General features: G+C 33.2%; 2 protein-coding genes across 2 annotated transcripts; both read right to left on the reverse strand.

Moving 5' to 3' along the window:
• Positions 1 to 1251: 1251 nt before the first annotated feature.
• On the reverse strand, positions 1252 to 12611 carry LOC11423618 (uncharacterized). Its single transcript, XM_039834338.1, has 17 exons — positions 12249 to 12611; positions 10511 to 10709; positions 9549 to 9854; positions 9153 to 9242; positions 7956 to 8429; positions 7705 to 7812; positions 7099 to 7229; positions 6880 to 7009; positions 5390 to 5756; positions 4806 to 5299; positions 4504 to 4683; positions 4264 to 4422; positions 3858 to 3932; positions 3303 to 3420; positions 2518 to 2669; positions 2072 to 2287; positions 1252 to 1965 (listed from the first exon to the last, which is right to left on the reverse strand). The coding sequence occupies exons 1-17, from the start codon at positions 12458 to 12460 to the stop codon at positions 1321 to 1323; spliced, it is 4056 nt and encodes a 1351-aa protein (XP_039690272.1). The 5' UTR covers positions 12461 to 12611; the 3' UTR covers positions 1252 to 1320.
• Positions 12612 to 14970: 2359 nt separating this feature from the next.
• LOC11424927 (65-kDa microtubule-associated protein 6) lies at positions 14971 to 20004 on the reverse strand. Its single transcript, XM_003589704.4, has 12 exons — positions 19261 to 20004; positions 18293 to 18496; positions 17850 to 18122; positions 17529 to 17744; positions 17274 to 17429; positions 17032 to 17191; positions 16787 to 16938; positions 16610 to 16697; positions 16459 to 16532; positions 16284 to 16358; positions 15510 to 15882; positions 14971 to 15415 (listed from the first exon to the last, which is right to left on the reverse strand). Exons 1-11 carry the CDS (start codon positions 19333 to 19335, stop codon positions 15529 to 15531), a joined length of 1827 nt encoding a protein of 608 aa, XP_003589752.1. The 5' UTR covers positions 19336 to 20004; the 3' UTR covers positions 14971 to 15415; positions 15510 to 15528.
• Positions 20005 to 25731: the final 5727 nt, after the last annotated feature.

Consider the following 25731-nt stretch of genomic DNA (forward strand, 5'->3'; position numbering starts at 1 on the left):
TATAAATAGTGGTTATGGTGTACCGTCTATATGCGACACCATTTGTATTTGGTTTTGTCCATACCTTGCATCTTGTGGGGATGACGTTTAATAATATTTGCCGATTAAAAAAAAAACATATTGTATTTTTTTTTTTAAATAATATAGAGAAATAATTTTTTATACCAGCGATGAGTTTTATAATACAATTATGTGGTAAAGAATTATCGTGTGTCATATATTGAAATTGACGGTGTAGGTTTCCGTGAGCTTAACATAGTTGTTAGGACATTATATAATATATGTAAAGGTCGGGGTTCGAACTCCGGACACCCCACTTCTGTACATTTAAAATATGGGTTTTGTTAACCGCTACTCTTAGGGCACTGGCTAAGGATGTCAAAAATAGAAAATTTTCATTAAAAACAACAACTTTTTTACTTTCATAAAATTAAACATTTTACTTTTCATCAATTTTCAATGCATAATTTCTATATTAATCTTCTTAACTAATACCTTTAGAGCACTAATTAGCATTTCCCATATCAATATTGTAACAAAGAGAAAATATATTTACGTTTTTCAATGGCAAATTAAAAGAGAATATATTTACGTTTTTCAGTGAAAGATTAAATAGTAGTACAGGTATTTTTATAAATAAGTCGTTAATGCATGTGAAATTTTATAAAAGGTTTTTTATATTTAGGGATAAAAAGTTTTTAATTATTACTACTTGTTTTTTTTGTCAAGTAGTTTAGTGGCTAAAGCTCGCACAATTAAATTGTGGAGAAGTGGAGTGTTTGGGGTTTGAACCCCAACTTCTACATATAATATGCAATATCCTTACCAATGGAGCTAAACTTACGGGGATTATTACGGCTTGTTTTAACTACCGTGTATAATACAACCATCAAACGATAACAAAGCGATTAAGCGGTTCTAACTCATTCCACACCTATTTGATACATATCAATATATTATAGAGATTCAATTAAAATTTGTCTTACTTACTTACTTTTAGATTAGGAACAATTCAGAAGGTGAATTGAATGAGTAAGTGTGGACTAAAATTACCTCCTCTCTCGTTGCTTAATACATGAAACCAGGATAAAGAGCTTAGTCTCGCTTGACTTGGATTTGTTGTTGGGCAAAAATGGGTTAAATTTATTCCAAAACAAATTAAAAAAAGTTATTTTTGTTTAAAACCTCGTCCAATATAAATTAGTCAAAGGTGAATCAAATACTCCTGAAGAAAGATTTTGTACCGAAGAGGAAATTGAAGTTGATTGGTTGAACATGATAGAGAAAATTAATAAAATTTTATATATGAAAATACAGATCTCAGCTATACATTTGATATTGAGAATCAATCTTGGTGAAAACAAACTCAACAGAGACGAAATCGATGTCAAAACCATAACTCTGTCCTCCATACTGCACATATAGATATTCTTTGGGAGATGACGGAGGAGGGATGATTTCAGAGATATCGGGTAAATCTGGTCTAGGCGGAGGAGGCATAGCATCTTTCTTCTTTACAGAGTAGTAGATATCAGCTAAGAGAAGCCACACAAGATCAGGATCAATAGACGCAAGTCCATGAAGGGCATTAAGAGAAGGTTCGCGAAGTCCACCAACACTGCTACAAGCTATCCCTACAACCAAGCCACATAGCTTTTTCAAAACAAGTTCTAATGCTGTGGAACTCTTCTTATTGCTGCATAGATCCGCAACCATGTTAAGAACTGCAATCTGAACTTTCAGATATGAAGTCTCAGCCATTGAATCTTCTGAATTTACAGAACTGCTTCTATAAGGGAGTTGTAAAGGGGTCTTCTCATCTTTGAAATTGGACAGTTTCCGAAATGGCGATGTTGTCAGAAGTTTCCAGAAGTGTGTTCCATCAGTATGGAAGCGGCGTGTGAAGAAATCTCCACCACATATTTGCACTACATTGCTGATCACATTCAAACATCTCCGGACAGCCTATTAATTACATTCAATAAGTATTTTTCAGATATTTTTTAATCTCCGACAGATGTCGAAATCGGATCTTAAAGCAAGAAATAAACATCAAAGAGGGATTACTCACCACTGGGTTCCTGTTCTGAATGCATGTAACCAGGAATGGCCATATTTTATTTGCTGTTGGAAGTAGTCTGTTTTCATCAGCCCCTTCTTCAGTAGCATCCAAAGTATCCTTCAGGTGATACAATGAGAGTGATTCTAGCGCTTCTTCTATGGCTTCTTTGATTTCTCTTTCACCTTTAAAAGCTGCTTCTACTTTTGATATTGCCAATACGCCACTCTACACAAGGAATTATCCCAATAGCAATTAAGAAATAATAAAATAATTATTCAATTGAACTTATGAATAGTCAGACTTTTACAGAAAGTAAATATATTTCACATGTTGGATATCATTTAATATTCATAAAAGAAAACAGTAATGACAAGCACTTTCCGAACACCAGTTGGAGGTGTAAATACGACATGCTAGAATGTTGGAAATGTAAAAAAGTTTTAACCAAAGTATACCTCAATTATATCCAGGGAAGCCAAGCATATCTCTTGCTTGGAGGATGCTAAAAGAGGGATTGCAGCAGTAATACATGAACCAGCAATAGAACCAACTGTTCGTCTATATCTTCTAGAATCGTTTAACTTGAACAAAATGACCTCCCACTGATCTACAAGCAAAACAACTCATTCAGTGTGAATCAAGGAATCACCGCAACTACAAGATATAAAGGATCACAAAATCTGGTAGGTTCATGAACGTCATACAAGTCCTATTGTAGTGTTGTATGATAAGCATTAAGCATGGTCAAAAAGATAATACGCCAAATAAATGAAGGGTAGTTGATTGTAAAGATCACTTAGTAAGCTTCCTCTAAGTTAGGACTCTTATATTCTGTTACAAGTATAAAGCTTGCTTAGTATATCTGGTTTGTCTATAAATATGTCTATATTCACCTAAACTTTAGAATAGAATTTCAGATTCAGATGCAAATTATTTTCTCTCTCTCAAATCGAACTAAAATTGTTATCAAACTTTTAAGTGACATTTTGAAATAGAATGCATGTCGCTTTTGCATCAAGAGCTGCATGGTGTACCCATTCAACTGAAAGGTGCCATTTGTTTAGCAAGCAACCATGGAGGAAGTAAGCTGATCATGTGTAATTGAAGGGTTAGAAAGGTGAATTATGCTAGAGACTGCTACAAATTGAAGGATGAATTTTGTATTCCACGGCAAACTTCATTATCAAATTTCTAATAAAAATACAAATTAATGATATAAAAGACGGATATGATACTGAACCTTCTGTTGTTTCTTTTGCATTGGAGATTGTAGACCTGACATCTGTGGAAAATGACTCTGCCTGAAGGGGCAACAGACTAGCTTCACGTTTCGAAGCCTTCACAATTTCTTCTACTGCCTAAAATCAACAAATTTACAGACAACTGACTAATTGTGAATTGATATATTTTTCCAATATTAAAGACATTCAAAGAAGTAATCTACGAAAGGAAAAAATAGCAAAAAGAATAGCCACAGCTGTTTCTGAAGCAAGAAACTGGTAGATCAGTAAGTATTACAGCTGTGTTAAATTTGGGTTCAATGACAGTATTAGAGAATTTGCTAATTATGATATCACCAACAAGAATATAGAGAGACAGAGCAGGTTGTTGTGAGAATATTAGGGTTACTTATCATAGTATAAGTGGGCTTGGCTAATTACATGCCTGAATTAATGTTAGTAAAATACTAGTAAAATCCACTAAGCAAGGAATTGAGAGCACATCCTTAGACGAAAATACATGCATAAATGTACAGAAAGAGAAGGAAGGGGAAAGAGGGTAGCTGGCAACAAACCTTTAAGAATGGTATAGTTAAATCAGGATGCTGATGTCTACCCAATATTTCGAGTTCAATTGACACACGGCGCATCTGTTCAATACCACATCATTAGATCACAATAAAGCTTAAACATGTTGGAACGTAATTCTATTCATTGCATATATACAAGGGACTTTTTAATTGAAGGGGATAGAGTTTAGCGAATGACCAGACAAATACAAATATAAATACTAAATAGACAATTCCAAATAGCAATTGAGCATTATTAGAATCAACCTTTCTTTGGTATTCGAAAGAGAGAAATCATCAAAAACTTGATACATACATCACAAACTACTAAAGGTCATTAAAAGATCAGGATGCTATGCTATTTGCCTTAAAGCAGTGTAAAGTGTAAAAATTTAAAAAGACATGGTCATACCGGTTCCTCCAGTAAGGGCAATATCTTATGAGCCACTCCAATGTACGAAAGAGTAGATGCTAGCACATTTGGCACATGATGATTGACATCCAAATGGCGTAATTGTCGACATATTGAATCAACCACATAGTCTGCATTTTCCAAAACTAACTGTCCAACCTAGATAAATGCATACGCTGTATAAGTCAATAGTTGTGCAAGAAAAGTTAGGAAATGAATCATTATGACTAACAAACTAACCGTTTCATAGCCTGATGTGGTGGAAAGTATCTGCAAGACAGAATCTGCGGCATTTCTAACTTGGTAATTTGAAGAACTGAGATTCTCCAATAAAAAATAAAGAGAAGAATGAAGAAATCCACTTGAAATAAAATCTGTTCCAAGGCACAGATTAAAGATTCCTACTCCATCAATGATAACCTGTTTCATTAGAAAGAAGCCATTGTCAATGTTATATGAACTTGATTTAGAGATAAATATGAAAAGATCAAGTTGTAGAAGAGAATAAACAGCAATGTCAGCTTATGCAAACAGTATCTTTCCTCATGTAGCATTGCAGCGTCTTGGAAAAAGTATAAACTAATATCTTCAACTGAAACATTAAGCTGCAAGTCAGAAACTTTGCGATCAACAGGAACACTCCACACCTCAGCAGATAAATACTCGTGTAAGATCCCACCGATGCAATCAACTAAATAACTCTTTACATCAGCTTCCTTTGGAATCTTCCATAAAGATTCATGAACAGCACAATCAAGTTTGTTAGACTGAACCAGAACTCCTTTGCTTATAGAAGACCTATGAAATATTCTAGCAAAATCATTAATTGCTTGATCTGATAGACCAAATATTATCTCATTTATCATACATGCAGCTGTGCTTGCTTGCCGCAATAACTGTCCAGAACCAGTCCTGCTGTACCATGACTGCCAGCTTTCTTTGTTGTATTCTTTTAAACGGAGCTCAGTAATCAATTTGCGGAAGTAACCAAGAAGGGTCTCCGCCAAATGTGACAGAAGCCCTTCACCTCTTTGATCTAGCAACGACAAAGTTAACAAAAGTTATTTCAGGTTAAAGATAAACACTACAAGAACCATGAGCAAAATAACATTTAGTTTGAAATCACCTGCCAATATACATAAACCAACAAGTCGGAGAATCCTCGCAAGAGGCTGGTATAGCTTATGACTGCCAACATAACTGAACCAAGGGGGCATGCGAGGAAGCTCATATTTCTTTTGTGCAGCTTTGACAGGTTCTTGAACATATTTTTTGTCAATAAGCCCGCTCTTAGGGTTTTCACAGACACCGGAGTTTAAAAGAGGAAGGCCACGACTGAAGAAATTAGATCCAGATTTCAACTCAGTGATGGAGGGAAGGTATCCAACGGTTGATGATTGACTTGCCAAAGTGATTTTGCCAAGTGAACCAGAGAACACTGAATTATGGCTTAGGCATGCGGCAAACACATCCAGGAACTTAGCCACTCCTAACTAGTCGTTTTCAAGCATAAGAATTGATGTCAATGAACAAAAAATAGGATAAGGATTCACTAAAACATAAACATAGAGAGACATGTTATATATACCCTCTGTTTAGAATGTGATGAGCAAGGTTCAGAAAAATGGACCAGTCGTTGAACTGATGAAATGAAAGTAACGGTTTAAGGCTTAATGGTTTAACCGTGGTCAAATTGTAGTTGAGGCAGGTATGGCTTAAATAATAATAATATTAATTAATATAAATTAAACCCACATGGTTTGGCCTATGGTGTAGACTTTGGACCTTGGAGCGTGCTCCTCTCAAGGTCTCGACTCTCAAGTTCGAATCCTCCTGATGCCAACTTTTGTGGGCTAATCATTTTTAATATAATATATTAATATTCAGCATGAAAATAATAAAATATTTATATTTTTACAATATTAAAACTAAATATTACTTTTGATTGTCACAAATCATGACAAATAAGATTTGAAGTCACACAAAAATCATATAGAATGTAAGCATTATAAGAGTCTGTTAGGACCAAACAATAGTACAGCTCTTAGTTGAATTGTCCGGTCCGATTTTCAGAACCTTGGTGATGAGTATGAAATATCGCATGCATGTACATTTAGATATTCTAGAAGCTTTGCTGAATGAAGAATACACACACAGAGAAGAGAAGAATGGATTCAACCCCTCTTTATACCATGTGTCTAAACCATCTTTAATCCCTCTTTGTACAAATATCAAAATTCTAACCCTAATCAAATAAGGGAACAAATCTTGAAATATAATGATATTAGGAAACCTCTCGTAAAAGTGATATATGAGACATTCTCTTGATATGTTAACAATAACATTATGTTTGTCCAATCTCCACATAATAAAGATGTGTGATCATTGACATGTATTGAATTCTAGAGTATTTTACTGAATCTTTGATTAATGCAAAGTTTGTTACAAGAGGTGATAACATGCAATTAGGCATAATAACCTCTTCCGATTTCAACTTACTATATATACCAATTTGCACCACATAATCCATATTAAGATATACATATTTAAGGATATATATATATACACACACATTCTCATAGTAAAAACATAAGATATTACTATAGAAGCACATACATGTGACTGAAGATGATCCACCAATAGATGAGGACCAGAATAAAATATTATCGTTAGTAATTGTTGAGCATGTAACACAGCAAGTGGCTCGTCATTGCTAAGCACCACTTTGGGAAGCTTTTCCAGGTGCCTGAATTTGAAAGCGGTAACAATTATGATCAAGGACATAGATAGTGGGACAAACATCTGCAGTGTGTAATTTGTCAAAAAAATATGAACCTGATAAATATCTCAGCAGCATCATGTTCTATACGAGATTTCCAACTCTGAGAAAACAAACACTCGAGACAATCTTGTGCAGTTGAAGACACGTCATCAGATTCATCGACAGCCAAAGCACTTAAGCATTCCTGAATCATTACCAAAAAGAATTAAAATAAAAAGCAATTTACGAGTGAAGATTGCATCAGAGGATAGATATACTCTACAAACTAATATTAGATAAAATAAAACGGAACACCAGTAAAAAGACAATGAAGTGTCTTAGCATAGAAAGGGAAGAAGAAAAAAATATATAGTACTTTATGAGATAAGAGAGAAAGTCATTGCAATAGAATTGAATCTGATTCATGTATTGGTGGTAAGTAATGAGTTGTTACAGACACAATAGAGACATCAGTTATATATAGGTAACCCTGTACCTTCACTAACTGAGCCTTATATCAAACCCAGTATTAAGTGATTGCAAAGGACACAAGTTTATACTAAGCTATGGCACATATAAGCAATTTTTCATTATAATATGTCAACCAGACAGCCAAAGTAAAACATGCCATAGCACAAACCTAGCAAACATTATTTCTGGTTAACTAGTTCAGAGCTCACCAGAAGCATCAGTCTACTGTCCCCCAGTGTGTAGAAGCACTCCAATAAGAGTCCTTTAGTGGCATCAACAAGTCCCTTTCTTACTCTTTGTGAAGAGTGAATACAGATCTGAAATTCAATGGTTTCACTGATCACATAAATCATTACGTTGAAGTATTAAAATAAACACTCAGTATTGAGGGTATAAAGCACTCTGAAGGCTGAAAAATATGCAAGGAAACTAATGTAATTAACCATCAATAAGAACGTACATGTGGAAAAGTTGCACTCAACAGCTTATTTACATGTGACGATGTCTTCTGGATCCAATCTTTTGTTCGGGTCACATGCAAAGACAAGGTTTCTCCGGAAGGAACTGTGCTTCCCATTTCTTGGAGTTGAGTTTCGGAACAGGATATCTTATCTGACTCAATACTTCTATCTTCAACAACTTTTGTTTTAACAGAATCTTTAACTTGCAAGTGACGAAGCTCCTCCAAAAGAGAAAGACTAGATTTACACTCGTTTGGATCAGAGCTGGAAGATACTTCCATATCCAGGACAGATGCATTAGCATCATCCTGAAGGACTATCATAAGGAACTCTGCCAAACCTCTAATTGCTAGGTCAATAGCTTCCATGCTTCCGGCAGCCCCACTTGTCATTGTTTTTGCACCATGCAAGACTTTAGATAAGTTACTAACAAGGCCAGGTAAAAAAAAGGCTAATGCATCTGCAGAACCAACCTGCAAAAGTAAGCCAGCACAATCAAATGAATCAATCTCTTATGAAAGAATTCATAAATGAAAGAGAATATTGTTGTGGCAAAATTTTCACACAAAAAAAGCCAAAAGAATATGAGTAGCTACGAAAAATTATTCCTAATAACTGTGAACAACAAAACAACTATTTTCTAATACAACAATCAATGGTTTTTTCTTTCCCTTTTATTCCTTTAGTTTGCAGAATGGTTTTTAACAGGATTCACACAGATGACATATACCAGTGGTTCAAAGACCATATGAAACACTCTACACAGGAGTGTTTTTATGTGGCGCTTTTAACATTAAAGAGAATTACTTCAAAGGATTTCAGGATTTCACAGATAGAAAAGAGGTACAGCTTTTTGAGGGAATCTTGTTTGTTCAGTTATTTATATATTTTCTGTGCAGGATGCTCAAATTTTCAAGAGTGTTTCATTATTTTATTGTTGTAATGATATGGTAAAAATTTTATAACTTCTTTGGTCCCCTTACCATGGTTTCTCTATTGGTATCCCTATCAAATTTGCAAGGAGAGCAGAAAGCTTTACAGCAGAGACAAACTTGATTGCACTTTTTTACATTTTTACTGTCTTTTCTAGGGATATCTTTCCCTCGTTTCTATTTGTTTATAAACTATTCAGCTCTAGAAATATTTTCTTTTTGTTAAAAAACAAATAAACAACTGCTACTAATTTATTACATTACCTTAGCAACCAGCACTCTCAGAGTATTGAAGGCTTCAATTCTAATTCTTGCAGAACCTCGTTGTCCCCTTGCAGCCTCTGTATCTGCAGCCTTTTTGTAAGAAATAGGTATTACAAACTTATGAAATGACATAACCAAATTTTGATAACAAGAAAGGGAGACATCCATTTAGGTGCTTTCCGATAAAAAGATTTAGGTCTCTGTCTTGATTACTTGGAGTTGCCTTCTTCTATAATAGAATGTCATTTATTCTTCAAATGAATCTTGGTTATTTTATTATAAAATGTGATCAGAAACAGTTACTAAAAGAACTTAATCATGTACCCCCACCCCACTCAACCAAACAAAATGATAAATTTCTCCGTTAAAACTCAACAACGATGTAAATTCACATACTTTGAGAAGAAGTGATATCCAGTGTCCTACAGCAGCTGATGCAGTTTGGGACCGGAGAAATGCGAGTAAGCATTCTTCTGGTTCTGAATCATTCTTCAAATTCTTATGAAGTCTATGATTATAAACATTATCCGAAAGTGCAGGTAAACCAGGAATTTGTTTACAAGAGCATGATGCATCAGAACAAGAATTTAAATTCAAAAGTAGTGCCTTGAAACACAACAGAATTCCTCCACGAAACTCCTCTGAAGCCTCAGACGGTGACAGCAAAGCCCCATATGTTAACTTCTTCAGTATCACAACCATCTGTTAAAGAACAAAATTGATTTTAAACATTTAGTCATGATTTATGAGGGGTACTCCATAGCAGTTGTGTTGACAAAACTAAGGTATATACTATATGGTTTTGGAACCTTCCTCTACGTATGATTTCATTGTGATGCCAATTATTGAGGGTATGCAAGTTTACATCACTGTATGCAAATAAGCATACAGTCTGATATATTAAAGAGCATATATGATGGATAAGTTAAAACAATAACATACCGTGAAATGAAATCAAAAGGAATCAAAATGAACATGCGCTGACTATGTATAATTGTCTCAAATAATATTGCACAAGGTATCTTTACACTAGAACATATTAGGAGTAGTCATGTATTTTTTATTTTGACCCCTATGGATGAGTTATAATGCAATGGTTCTTTGGCTTAAATTGTTAAAGTAAAACACTTCAGTAAAACGATTTTGACCCCTAGATTTATTTTTCAATCATCTCTTTTGGTCCACTTTTTTCTAATGTTGAATGCATTATATTTCATATTACACATTCTGCGCACTTAACCATGCCAGTTTTATTTTATTGAACAACATAACAACAAGCAAGTAAATAAATCCAAAGTAACATTCCATAATTTGAATACAACCTAGATCAAATATCAAGGAAAAATCAATCATCCTACCTGATTCACAGAATTCAAACAACACTTCTTCAGAAGTTCCTCCAAACAATGAACTATACCTTCAGCAACACTATCACTCACTTTAAACGGTGTTTTTGGAATATCAGACACGTTATAATTTTCCTGAGAATCAAACTTATGAGTAGATCTGCACTGAATTGCTGCATCGAGAAGCAGAACTAATGGAAACAAAGTATAGCTGAAAAAAGAAAAATAGCATCATATTATAAGAAAGAAGTGCACGTCGAAAAAAATAAACAACGCTATAAAACTCAGAACTTAAATCATGAAATTCCAACCCACAATGCAGTAGATAGGGGAAAAACTAATTCATTGCTGTCATGTAACCACACATTCATGTAGTGAATGAATTTACACTAATGGATTTCACACAAGTGTTTGATTTTCAAGAAAAGTTAAGTGTAGGATTAATCTGTCTGTAAATTAATTGATTGTGCGAATGTGCAGTGCTTTACAGCATAAAATCCAAATCTAAGGCCCTGTTTAGATAAACAGCTTATTTGAAGCTTATAGCACAAGCGCTTCTCATGATAAGCACTTATGTATAAGCTAACATAAGCTATTTCTACAGAACAAGATAAAATAAAGTTAAATTGTTTTTGTATGGGTCTTGCTAACCGGTGCCCTCAGGGCAATGGTTAAGGAAACCAAAAATAGTATATTTACATTGAATTCAACAATGTTTTGACTTTTAAAAAGTTAAATTCTTCATTTTTCACCATTTCCCAATACAATGTTTCTATTTTTATCATTTTAACCAATGCCCCAAGGGCACTCTTTAGCATTTCCCTTTTTGTATATGCTATAAGTTGTTTCCAAATGCTATCTTGGAGGACTTTGAAATTAAGCTGAAAAAAGCTAACGAAAGTGTCATAATTTGTTTTCATAAGTTCACCCGAACAGTCTCACAAAACATATGACAGTAGATAAGCTTGAATATGCCAATCCAAACAGGTCCCATATCCCAAAATTATAGCTTAATAACAGTGCAGTGCAAGTGTGTTTGGAAAACACCAAAAACACAGTGTACCAGAAACTACACATTGGAACTTTAAAAATCACATTGCCAGTTACCCACTGCTCAACCAAACAAACACATGCTAAATGTTACAATTGCATTTCTTTTCAGTCAAGTTACATCAAAAAGTTAAGATTAAGTCCTTATTTGGATAAAAAGCTAAATGAACAGCTCATAGCCTATGAAGCATAGACACAGACACTAACAAGTCGACACCGATAAAATTTGAGAAAATGACATAATTCAATGTAATCACATATGTCGGTGTTGCGTTGGTGTCGGACACCAACACACCACCGATAAGAAGTGTCGGTGCTACAGAGCTCATGACAAAAGCGCTTATCATATAAGTACATAGTTGTCACTATTTCTATAACAAATGATAAAATAAAGTGAAAATTATGATGCATGGACACTCCCAGATTAGGCATGTCCCGTCGTGTCCGACACCGAGACATATAATTACACTAAATTATGTGATTTTCTCAAATTATTAGTGGTGTGGGCATGTCGTGTCCGTTTCCGTGCTTCGTAGAGTGAAATCATTTTCATATAAGTTATGAGTTGTTTCCCTAAACTCTCAAAAACAGTCTCCAAGTGTGTGTCAGTGTATAAGCTCAAATAAGTTAATCTAAACAGACCTAACTATATTTTGATCCTTATCAATCAAAGAAATGGTGAATAGATAAGAGAGCTTACTCGAAGAAAGGTTGTAAACTCTCAGGTGAAGAATTGTGAAGAAAATGAAGGAATTGAGGAATAGCAGTAATAGAAAAATGCTTCTGATTCTGATTATTCTGATTCTGAGGGTTTTGCAAAAGTTGAAGAAGATTCAACGTGTGTGATTTTAAGCGTTGGAAAGTAATGCTTCTGAGTTCATCAGTTTCTATTCCTTCTGCAACTTCCTCCATAACTTCGATGATTGAGGTTTTAGATTTTAGAACGCGCGTTTAGAAGAAGTTAGTTTGGTAAAAAGAAGCGCGTTTGGAGGTTTAAGTTGAAGAAGTTGATTCTCGTGTTAGAGCTGTAGAATTGCTTGGAATATTCAAATGCTTCACCAGAACCTGGGTGAAGAAGTAAGTACTAAACCCTCAAAAGTGTTGTTGCTTTTCGAACCTCCCCAGTTTTGCTACTACACCGGTGTTGATTTTATTTTTTAAAGAAGATCTCAATTTTAGAAATATATTTTAGAAATTTTTTACCTATACTAAAAATAAAAGTTGATATATTTAAAAGGACCAAAATTATATTTAATGCTTACAAGTAACTAAAACTTTGTCTCGTGAACTATAACATAGCCCAATTAACAGAGACAATGTTTTATTATATACAGAGATTGAGGTTTGAACCCCCAGACACCTCACTTATTCATTTTAAAAAGTGGATTCTAACAAAAAAAACAAAAACTTATTGAAGTGTGGCTAATAAAACTAGTATAATTTACATCGGTTCATGAGGATAGATTATTTTGATGGATAAAAATTGTATAGCCATCATCACTGTTACTTTAGGTCGTATATGATTGGGATGTAGTGTGCAAAAAGCTTTGTTTTATTGCCTTCCTATGCGATATTATTTAGTACATTTCATGTGGAAAGTGTTACAATTGCATCTAGAGTTCCTAACATTTGATGGTCCATTGGTTATCAAATAGATAGTGCAACAAATGGTAATAATCGTAATGCTTTACTTTTTTCTCAATACGTAACTATTATGAGTTTGGATACATTGTGAGGGCCAAAATATTAAGATATGCCCCTAAAGTTGACAGTTAATTTGGAACTGTTATTAACATTAACGGTGTGTTTGAGTACGGTGGTAAAAATTGATTTTGGTAAAAAGAAATTTGTGTTCAGACACATTCACGTAAGAGTGAGTTTAACTATAAATTTGTGTATGAAAATCAATTATATATTCAAAAGCTAACTTCATGTAGAATCAATTTTGGAAGCACGATCAATTACTTGACAGCTGTGAAGCCCGATACTTCAAAATGGATGACGTACCGTATCTTGCACCGATACCTGTCCGATACTCCCCGATACGTATTGGGAGAGTATCCAAATATTAAATTTTATTTTTTAAGAAAATAATTTTCCGATATATCCCAATACGCACGGATACTTGTGATTTTTTTATATTATTTTGATTTCTGTTTTTTTTTTTGTAAAAAAATAACAATAAAAACATTATATTACTATAATATATACATTTCCTTTTATCTTTCTTTGGTGCCAGTACGACCCACACCATACCACAGAAACAATTTCATCTTCCCCTTTTTAAAAAATTAGGGTTTCAACTTTTTCTTCCAAAATGGTTGCCTTCCACTTTGGATATGGTGCTTCTTTTTTGGATCGATATAGTATAGCACTAACAATGTTTCTTTTGGATATAGTATAGCATTGATATAACACTGATGGTGCTCTTTTTGGTATATTTTACGTATGTAATTGACTAATCAACACTCTCTTAATCGTCAATATTATTTATATTTATGTTAATGTACTACGAGTCTAGTTTTTTGTGTTTGTTAATATATTTGCATATTAAAAAATATATTTTAATTATATTATACATTTAATTATATAATTTTTTTATTAACGTATCACAGCCGTATCGTATCTTGATTTTTGAAATTCTCCCGTATCGATGCAGTATCATATCTCGTATCCAGACTTCACAGCTTAACAGCAATCAAACATATCAGAATCAATTAAGAGCTCATTAGAAATGAAACTAACATACATTTAGTTTTGTCTAACATGTAAAATGGTCTCTCGCTTGTGCATCATAAAATTGACCATATTAGTGGTTATAAAAGTCTTTTTTTAGTTTGGACTTTTTTATTCTCTCAGAAAGAAACTAATAGAGTGACTCATAGTTTTGTTAGTACACTTTTGCACCAGGGTCTACTTATATTAGATAATCCTAAAGTTCTTATCATCTTATCTTGTCAACTATACTCCAAAAACTTTCTAGAGTATTCCGATGTAAAGTGCACAATCTAACTGCTGAACAATTTTAATAGAAATGCAATTATACAGACACATAAAAATAGAAAAATTATTAACTAATTATGATTTATTCTATTTTTCTCAATAATAGTACTATGCATCATTTAATTGAGCAACCAGTCGTACAAAATGTTGGCATCCATATATTTGAGTGCTACAGTTCAACCATTTCATGAGTACCCTCCAGACCATAAGTATCCAATGACACAGATGACAAGACCATGCAACCAACAAGGCCAGCCTCCTTAATTAATCATGTCCTACAGAGACCACAATGATAATCCATATTCAACTCTTATAAAACCTCACTTATGCAAGGTTGCCGTGTTTAATCATTCAGCCAGCTTTAATCACCACCACATTTTAAACCCTAATCATCACATACTAGTATACACACCAACACATACACCAAGTGTCAATGTTATGTTGGAATCGAGCATCGAACACATATATATTGAACACTAGACACAACTTCAATCAGAAATACCGTGTTATAGATTCACATACATCAAAACAATGAGCACGAACTTAATTTCCTACAATTATGGATCAAAATAATCTTAGTTGTTACTTACTACAGCTGAAAATCATATATATACAGCTGAGACACAGAAAAACAAATAAAACCCACAACACACACATATAGTCAAACACTATTAATCTTCACTGTCTCCTTAACTGTCCCTACCTGTATCAACACTTCCCAAAGCTAATTTCCTGTCCTCAAATGTCAGCTATCCCACTCAGTCTCACTGTCCATGTATATATCTCAGCTTATTACAAGCAACATACTATTCACAAGGTTTGCTCTGGTTTTAACAATGTTTACAGGAAAATCTTAGTCTATTCCTGCACAAGTAGAATCATTATCAGATTATAAACATGACCTTTTGACTAAAGTTTTATATATATTTAACAAATGAAAACTGGAAGGACAACCTACCATTTTTGGTTTTTTGAACTTAAACTTGGGGAGGGGACTCGGGTTCGGAACTGCAACTATATGACATTGTATCTTCCTTAGGTATAGCCACGAAGTTGAGAGGTGCAGTAGACAATCTTCTCATTTCGTTGAAGTATCCGTTATGACGACCAGAGTAGGAGCGTGGTGTGTGTAGTTCAGATGTTGTACCGCTCATTGAGTTCCGTCGAGGTGTAGGAGGCATAGATCCATTGCCATTGCCATAGCCGATGCTGTTGCCATTTGCACGATAACCGTTTGTCTTTCTAAAGCTGTTAGTTTTTTTTGGACTAGGTTTAGACCCATATATGGCTTCCTTTTGATTTAGGAGTAGATCTTGCATCTTCTTTTGGTCCTATGAGATTAAAAACAGAAAACCAGAAGTGGATTATTTACAATAGTAATTAATTTAGACCAATGCATAATTAATTCTATATCTTTTATCTTCTCTTTTACTACCTCTAGTAGGGTTAAGATAGCCATCATATTAAATGTTCTACACCAACTTACACAGGAAATAAATTAAGGGTACAAAAGGAATTTAATTTTAGTCATTAATGCTGCTTTAAATTTGTGACTTTTTCTTACAAATAGGACCAAAAATTTCTTCTGTCAGACCAAAGGGAGTAATAAAATACACATAAGCAGGTCATTTGTTATTAACTAAACTTACTAGGCATATTCAAAGTACAAAGATCAATTTGAGGACAAACAACAAATGATTATAGGAAAATATGGGTAAAAAGGTAAATTTACCCTCTGTCGTCTCTTCTCTTCTTCTCTCTGTTGTCTGGTCAGTTTGTAATCATCCAATAATTCCACTAAACGTACCTACATATGACATTGACAATTAAATTAAACTTTCCGCTAAAAATAACTCTGCGAAGGCGGTGAAAACCAGAAATAACTATGGGACCACTTTGAAGCTTACCCCATCATATAGAAAACAAGTCTTCTTTTCATCTTCCCATGCTAGTGTTTTGCTTATAAGATTGTCAACCATTGCTGGAAAGAGAACACACTGTCATTATAGGTCCGCGTGGAACTTTCAACAACAAATAGGCCATTTATGACAGCAATACCTGGAATTTTGGTTATAGTTACTCTTGCTCGTTCTGCACGTTTCAGATTAATGTGAGCACCTCGCCCAGCACTGTACCGATTGTTATCCTGAAATTCCCCGTATCAGGTCAGAGAACAAGCTAAATAATCAACATGCACTATGAATGAAAGTATACAAGAGAGAATTACAGCCTTACTTGGCTATATTCATCAAGCCAATTTTCCTCTTCACAAGCAAATAGCCACTTATCAATCCTATCTGTTACTTCTCTTCTACTCAAAGCTTCATCTTTTGCCTTTACTATCTGTGCTTCAATGTTAGCTAATAGTTCACACGGATCAACCAGGCCTGTGTCAAAATCAGAAGGTTCGATAGTATCAGGTCTTTCTACGTTAATCTGAAGAAAACAATAAATTCACATTAACGCGACAGGGAACAGACCGGAATCTATTAATGCACTAGCTTTCTCAGCAGCAGTACTTGTATCAGGTTCAATATGAGTCAATCTACATATTTCTTCTAACTCTGATCTCTTCTTAAATACAAGTTCTTTCATTCTACTGGCTTTTAGTTCAGCAAGTCTTTCCACTTCCGCCGATGCCTGCAAAAGTACTTTTCAGTGAACTTGAAAAATAAATTAAAGAAAAAATAAACGGCGAGTGAATTGAAAGAAGCTTTTAAACCTTCTCTATAATCTCTGTTGAAAGAGCACCTCGTTCGGTGATTTCTGATTCTGAAGTTGTGACAATAGAATTATTCCTCAGAAAATAGTTTCTCTCTTCTTTTGAAGTGTCCATCAAATTCCAAAGTTCAAATAGGTTAGCGACAATATCCTTCAACTGCATTTTTAGACAGTACAATTAAATTATTAGGTTGAAGAGGAGGGAAATTATAACAAATAAAAAGACTAGAAATTAAGGATTGTGATTATAAAATACCTTTTGTATTCTAGCTTTCCTTTCTGTTTTTAACTTCAGAATGGTCTTCTCTAGACCTTCCAATGTGCTATTGCTAATATTAGTCGATTGTTCCACCTGAGTCCCATGCAAACTTGGATGTACATCATCTACCGTTTGGCCGAAATCCAATCCAAGAACACCACAGAGAGAATGCACCTCATTCACACATTGCAAGACTTTCTGAAGTCGGTCCGACTGGAAGAAAAAAACAAGCACAGAAAAATGCACAAATGAGTTATACAAGAAAGAAACTTAGTATGAATCGATCACAAGCAGCATCGAAGAGCGTTTGATACAAACCTTTTCCTTTTGAAGACTACGAAGATGCGTTTGATATTCATTAAGTCTTCTAAGTGACAAGTCTTGTTCGTCTACACCACCTGTGCTGCTGACACTCACGTCATCATTGACAGAATGGATTCCACAAATCTCACCGCTTATCTTTTCTATTTGAGTTTTAATATCTGCCAACTGTTTCAACCTTTCTTCTTTTTTCTTCTTCAATTCTTCGACCAATGGTGTGATAGATGCAAGCTTCTCCTTCAGCGATGCAGATCTCTTTTCCATCTTAATCTATATAAATTTCATATACAAAACGATCAGAAAGCCTCAAGTATATAAACAATAACAATGTTATCAATTGCAAAATGCGCAAAATTATAGAGGAAGCAATTACTGATACGCCACCATGCATAAAATTGATTTTTTACTACTGAACACAAGCAAGTCATTTATGTATTTACCGGTGAGCTCATATCATGTTCCCCGAGTGCAGCTATTAGCGTTGCAATCTCAGCTTCCTTGGCTGCAAGGGATTGATGAAAGCGTGCTTTGATGTTGGCAGCTTCATCAACCTTTCTCCTATAAACATCTAAGCATTCCCTTTCTAGCTCCATCAACATACGGTCTTTGTCCTTTTCGCTCTCTCCAATATCGTTCCATATTTGCTGCACACAAAATGGGATTTGTCAACCAAAGGTAAAAAAATTGAAGTAACAAATAACGAAAAAGGTAAAACAATATATCAAAGAACTTTAACAGTGCTAGAACTTTCTTCTGAGGAAAACACAAGCAAATCAATATGGTACAGAACTTTACCAATGCTAAAACTTTCTTCAACCAATCAAGAGACTCATTCTATATGCAGAGTCTATCCTATTTGGCAAAAACAATAGGAATAAATAAAAAGAAAAACAGAAATATAAAGTGATTATCAAAGACCAAGTCATCCTAAAATCCCATATTAACTAACTGAATTGGTAACTTCCAAAATTTGTTAACAAAACCAATATAGTGAAATTTCAATTTTTGAACTAGCCCATTTGTTGAAAATCAACCACATGAAAATTGTACTAAAAACAAGAAAAAATTAAAGAAAAGCAAAAAGCTTAAAAAAATGACTTTTTCAACTCAGATAAATCTCATGAACAAAGAAAGACAAATCCCCTTTCCCCCTTACAATAAAATAACCTACAGAAACCCTATAACCATAAGTGCTTTCTCTTTTAAACAGTAAAACAGACAAAAAGTTGACCTGAGAAGAAACAAAACATCATTGGTTAGAGAATAACACAAATAAGAAGAAATAGTTAGTATCATAAACAAATCATTAACAAATTATCATATAAACAAAAACCAAAACCTCATCATTTTGAAAAAACACAAAAGTTATCAAAACAAAGTTGAATTCTGAAAAAAGAAAGAGAAAAACCTCGAGTTCTTTGAGCAAAGAAGTGCAAGTAGTGCTTATATGGATACTAGTGATAGGACTTCCAATGGCCAACATTGTTCACAGAATCTGTGACCCTTTTTCACTCTCTACACTCACTAGTAGTGATAAAACCTCAAAACAACACAATTCAAGAAAACAAGAACAAACCCTTTTAAGAGTTAAACAAGAAAGCAAGAAACTTTCATGTGAGAAACAAAGAAACACGAATTGTTTCCATTGTTTTCTAACAAAACAAACATTAACAGATCTAAAGGTGAAAGCTTTGGTTAAAGGGTCACTCTCTTTTTTTCTTGAAGAAATTGTTTCAGAAAAAGAAAGAAAGAACAGGATCTGTTAAGAGAAGAAGAGTTAAGAAGGAACAGGATTTGTTTGTTTTTTTAGGAGAGAGAAATGAAAAGGTTGTTTTTTTTTTCTGTTAGAGAGAGAAAATGATTGCCATGATTATTATTTGTTGGAGCTTGGTGTATAATGTATAGTTGGAAAATGAAAAAAAAAAATAGAAAAATAAAAAGGAAGGGTTTGTGTAAAAGCAAAGATGCAAAGAAAAAGATAATGGTATTTTTAGGGTTTGGTTGGTGGTTGTTAAGATGATGCTAAAATGTGCAAAAATGAATGTGTAAAGAGGCAATGTAGGAGCAGGTAAAGAGGCAAGGTATTGTATTGAAATGGATCTGTAATTGTATTATCTATTCTGTATAGTGTGTGTGAGTGTGTATAGCTGTGTGTGTACGTACACATTTGCCAATGATCTGTAGTGGGTATAGTAAACAATAACAATAACGTGGCTTCTCTTATTTTCTTACCTTTTTCTAAATATAAAATCTTATTATTAAGAAACTTTTGTCAACATAGAATTAACTCATTTGCATGGTTGTAGGTTTAATTCTTGTTGATATGAAGAAGAAAAAAAATGACGAAAATATAAAAAATAAAATTCTAGTAGTTTATCTATAGATACATGTGTAACCTTCTTTGATTGTAAATAAGGGTAGTGCTAGCAACACTCTTTTTTTAACTTTCTTTTAAACACTCGTTTTATTAATTGTTTAAATCAAGTGAATCTCACATATTGGAAATGGGTTCCACTTAAAGTGGTGGGACATATATTAGTTTCATCCAATAAAAAAATGAGTGTTAGAGAGAGTGTTGAAAAGAAAGTGTCATTAACATTACACTTGTGTATAATTGATAAACTCAAATAACAGTGTATAATTTTGATGGTTCTGGAGACGACTGTTATTTATCCATCTCATCAACCTACAAAACAACATTATCGAGCAAAGCACAACACACCCAAACCAGTTACCCTCCCCTATATCACCCCCTCTGCGAATCTTCCACATATCCTTCCACCATAGTAACCGATGTCGTCATCCATCCTGCAACTGTCCCCCAATCTCTCTATAACGGGCTACCATGACTTTATAACACAGCCCACATTTAACCACATGCATCCTCTAACATCATTTACCTAATATTGCAAAATTAAATTCATTCATCCTTCTAACGCTCAAACCTCATTCCTCCTTAATCGAGCAAATAGAGTCTCACTTGAACCAAGAAATTTTCCTAAAATCCTCACCACCATTAAAAAAAAAAAATCAAATAGATTCAATAGAGGAGATGATACATGTGGGAGCCTTGAAGAAGGAAAGAAAGTAGATATGGATAAAGGACGAAGAGAGATTTCAGAAGAATCAAATGCAGGGGCGGACCCACCGTATGGCTGATTGTGGCTATAGCCACGCCAGAATATTACCCCATATTTTTTTTTTTTTTTATAAAATTAGATCTAAAAAACTAATTATGTGAGATATATGTCGCTAAAAGTTCACAATGTTATGCTTGACCTAGTGATATAAAGGTGATTAATGAAAGGCGCGTCTTGGGTTCAAATCTAAGCCATTAAAGAGAGGCATACATGTCTAAGCCATTTTGCTATAGTGTTTCATACGTTATAGTTCACATTATTATTATATATAGTATTACAAATCAAATATATAGTTTACAATTTCTTTCATAATTTAGCCACGTCAAACCACCATATATGGGCCCACCCCCTGATCAAGTGGCTTCTAAAAGATAAAAATTTGCTCTTCCAACCTAAAAGTCTTGCTTTAATAGGGTCTAACAGAGGAACCCAAAAAATCAACCTCCTCACATAAAAGGCAACCTTCCTATTTTACAATTCATTACTATTGAAGCTTCTAACAATCAAGAATCGGACACATTCACACTAGTCAACATACTTTTATTAAAATTGACATTCAAACCTGATATAGCCTCAAAAGGAATAAGAGTCACACATACAGCTCATACACTGGCTCAATTATTCTCTCCAAGAATCAGAGTCTCGTATGGGAACTGTAGATGGAAAATGAGAATAGATTCCTCAAGATCCACCATATAACCTGTAAAGATTCTTGAATAAACCATTGCCTTCATCAATGTATTCAAAACCTCCGCAACAAGCAAAAAAATGGAAAGGAGAAAGAAGACCACCCTACCTTAAACCCGATTCCATCGGGAACTTATCATTAGGGGAACCATTAACCAATATCGATGTCGTTGCGGACCCCACACACTCTAACATCCACTTACGCCATAAATAAGGAAAATTAATCTTGCCCATTACCTCATTCAGATACTTCCAATGAACTGAATCATAAGCTTTTTCAAAATCCACTTTAAAAAGCAACAAGTTTTTTTTTTCAATTTCCTAGCATCATCAACCACCTCATTTGCTATAAGAATGACATTAAGTATACGTCTCCCTTTAACAAAAGCATATTGAGATATCACAAAACCAATAACATTCGTTAATTTGTTCGCTAAAAATCGAGCCAAAATCTTGTACGTGCAACCAATCAAAGAGATAGGTATGAAGTCTGATTGATGTTCCATACCGGTAATCATAGAAATAAGGGCAATGAAAGTGCTATAGTACCTTAAGTTATGTGAGTTAAAAATATTACAATGATAGTAGTATATACAATTTAAATTTTATATTAAAGAATCATGCTAATCAGTGTCAACATCCTTGGTTAAGTAAACCAAAAGAGGAAGTTTTAAATCTAAAATTGTATTTTTTAGACTTTTGAGGCATTGATCACATAAGTTTTAATATAATATTGTTGTATTTAATTCTCTAACTAGTATCTCTGAAGCACTAGTTAACATTTTTCTATATTAAATACTTCATCTGGTCATATTTATAAATAATTTTTGCTTTTTCAGATTCATTAAATAACTAATTTATATGGACTATATTATAATTCAAATAAATTAATTATTTAATGAATTTTTTTTTTACAAAGAATTATTTAATAAATTTAAAAAAGTAAAATTTATTTTTAAATATGACTGAATTAAATAGATAAAAATCGAATAAATGCTTAGAACATAATAAATGACATTATTTTTTTGAGGGAACATAATAAAGGACATATGTTGTGGAATTTATTTTCCTCCACTTTCTTTTCATTTGTGGGGAAGAAAAGAAGGGAAAAAATTCGGACATGGAATCTTGATATTTGTTGTTCCATACTCGTTATGAAACGCGTGGTGATCACTTGCGAATAATATAAGGAAGTTTTCTTTTTTTAACTTTTGGTATATAAGCGCGTGTGATTTGAATTTGTTGTGACCCAAGTAGCAGCTGTTTTGATGTGAACAGTTGAAGTGTTTGTACAAAAGACAAAGAAAGGAAGGTAGGGAAAAGAAAAATGTTGTTTTTATGGGTAAGAAATGTAAAAAGTAAAAATTTTACTACATGATGAGAATAATTGGATTATTAAAGTGTAACTTTCGTTTATTGGTTTGATTTTTAAATTGTGTCCTTTAACAATCAATAGAATTTATAAATTTACAAATATCTAATATATTTGATTTTTCTTCTAGTTCTGGTACATTCAAAGATTCTAATGTCATTATTCCAACAAAAAAACATTATAATGTCATTGTAGGTTTTTTTGTATTCGGGGTTCGAACCTCGAATCTTGCATATATTATGCACTGTTTAAAATAACTGAACTAAATTCTTATAAAAAAACTGAACTAAGCTCACGAAGATATATCATTGTAAGTTTAAAAGAACTATTTAACGTGGTTTGTAATTAATTAGTTCAGCCGGAAAGCGAAACAGGTGAACAAAGTGAAGCCTTCTAGTTTTAACTCAATCGGAATGATGACTCGTGTCCAAAAGGGTACCTCCAAAGTCGACTTGACAGATACATATAGTTGGTCAATTGCAATAAAATATCTGGGAATATCAATACTTTTGTTCAATTTTTTTTAGAGAGAGTGGTCTTTTAGTCGTTGTTTGGCCAAGAATGGTCGTATTTTGATTAGTTTTTCTGTTCATGGGTTGTCTTTGACACCTCGTTCCTTATGACATTCCCTTTTTTGGGATAGATCCGATTTTTCTTTTCATAAATTTTACACAATGTAACTCCGATTTATTGATTCAGGCTTCTCCTACTTTATATTTTATTGCTTTGATAAAAAAAAAATTAGTTCACATAATTCCTTTGTAACTTTATCGCTCGTGTGCAATGAGTAAAAAGCATTTACAAAAGATGCCTACTCTTTCCTTTCCATTTGCTTTCAAAGGTGAGTCAACAATTAAAGTAGGGAAGGATAAGTTATTAGATTCATGACAATGTTGGAATTAAATGAGTTTGATTTGTACTTACTTCACTTCCTAGAAAATAAATATACTAAAGACAAATAGATAGAATGCGTGCGGGTATGTCTTGAAAACCAATTACTCAAATTTAAAATGAGACAAATACAACTCGGTTTTGAACTTTGAAGAGCAACAAAATGAGTCCTTAAATAATCAATTATTTCTTTTTTCTTTTTTAATCTATCTAATAACTAATAGTTTTTACATTTCTGTCATATTATTTGATTTCTTCTCTTTATGCGGCGTTTCTTTGATTTTCAATCTTTATGTCGTATTTGTTTGATTCGAATTAACAAATCAACTTTATTTAAAAATTTGAGTATTTCCGTCACCTTGAATGTTGTCACATTTTCGGTGTTTGCCATCTCTATAAAGAGTAAAGACCATAGTGGTATCACTTCTTACTCTCCAAATTTCAAACAAAATACATACGACAATAAAAAGAAGAGATTATAGAAGGGTGAAATAATACCAGTTTGGTGAAGTGTCTATTCTCTCTGAAAAAAGCTACCAAGCTTACAATTTATTTTAAATATATAAGGACACATGAGTAGACTACCCCCTCCTCTAAAAAAACATATATATTTCCAAATTTGTCTTAAAAAAACCATAATTCCAAACTTGAAAGTACTAGCAACTTTATTTCTTCGTGTACTTATGGCTGCTTTCAAAAGAAGCGTCTTCCATATCATGACATTGTTCGCATAATTGGGAGACTAATTTTTCAAAAAGGATTTAGGTTAAGCTAGATGAGATTTGTGTCATCTCATCTAAGTGTTCTTGGGTATGTTAAATATTTATATGTATGTACCTGAATTTTAAAATATATGCAAAATATTCCTTAAAAAAATATGAAAAATATAATAAATTGAAATTGAAATGATTTCAAAATTTATTCAGGAATACACTTTTTTTTTTGTTGACAAAATTCAGGAATACACTTGTTAGCCTTTACTTTGTATACTACTACTATATATACATTATATCCCATATTTGGGCTGTCAATTTGCCTTTCTTTATTTATTACATATTTATTTACCTTCTGTTTCTCTAAGCGCTATATATATATATATATGGGTTTTGCTAGAAGACACCTTTTTATAAAGGTGTCTTTTAACAAATTATTAGATAGTTTATTTATATGTCATTTTTTTCTTCTTTTTTTATAACGATTATAACGAAAATTTAAGATGAGAGGATGATATTCTATGACAAAGAATACCTTATAGATCAAAGAGTATTTACAAAAATATTTATAAATGTATCTTCCTCCAATAACATCAGCTGGTAGGGATGAGAATATGTCAGATCAGCCTACACGGACCAACAACCTAGTCTATGACAGGCGAGGCTAGGCCAAACTTTTCTTAAATAGAGAAGACCTATGTTTCTTTAGAAGTCTCTTTAGCTTAATAGAACATGCCACACACCATTAAAAAAACCTTTTAATTCTATTAGGCTGGCCTACTTAGATAAACATGAATAATATTATTTATTATTATATTATATATTTTACTCTGAATTAAATTATAAATTTGTTAACCTTTACGGCAATTCAAGCTTATTAGTATACATAAGTTTTTTGCATATTTAACTGTATTATTATAAGTAAGAATTGAAATATGATATAAGAATTCAAATATGATATAATATATAGTAAAGTTCTCTAAAATTTCATGTTAAATATTAAAGGAGAGTTTAACACAAATGATCTATTAGTTTGCTAGTCTATTTAACTTTAAATCACATTACTTATTTAAAGA

This window comes from Medicago truncatula, chromosome 1 (genome assembly GCF_003473485.1).
Source record: "Medicago truncatula cultivar Jemalong A17 chromosome 1, MtrunA17r5.0-ANR, whole genome shotgun sequence".
Taxonomy (NCBI): Eukaryota; Viridiplantae; Streptophyta; class Magnoliopsida; order Fabales; family Fabaceae; genus Medicago; species Medicago truncatula.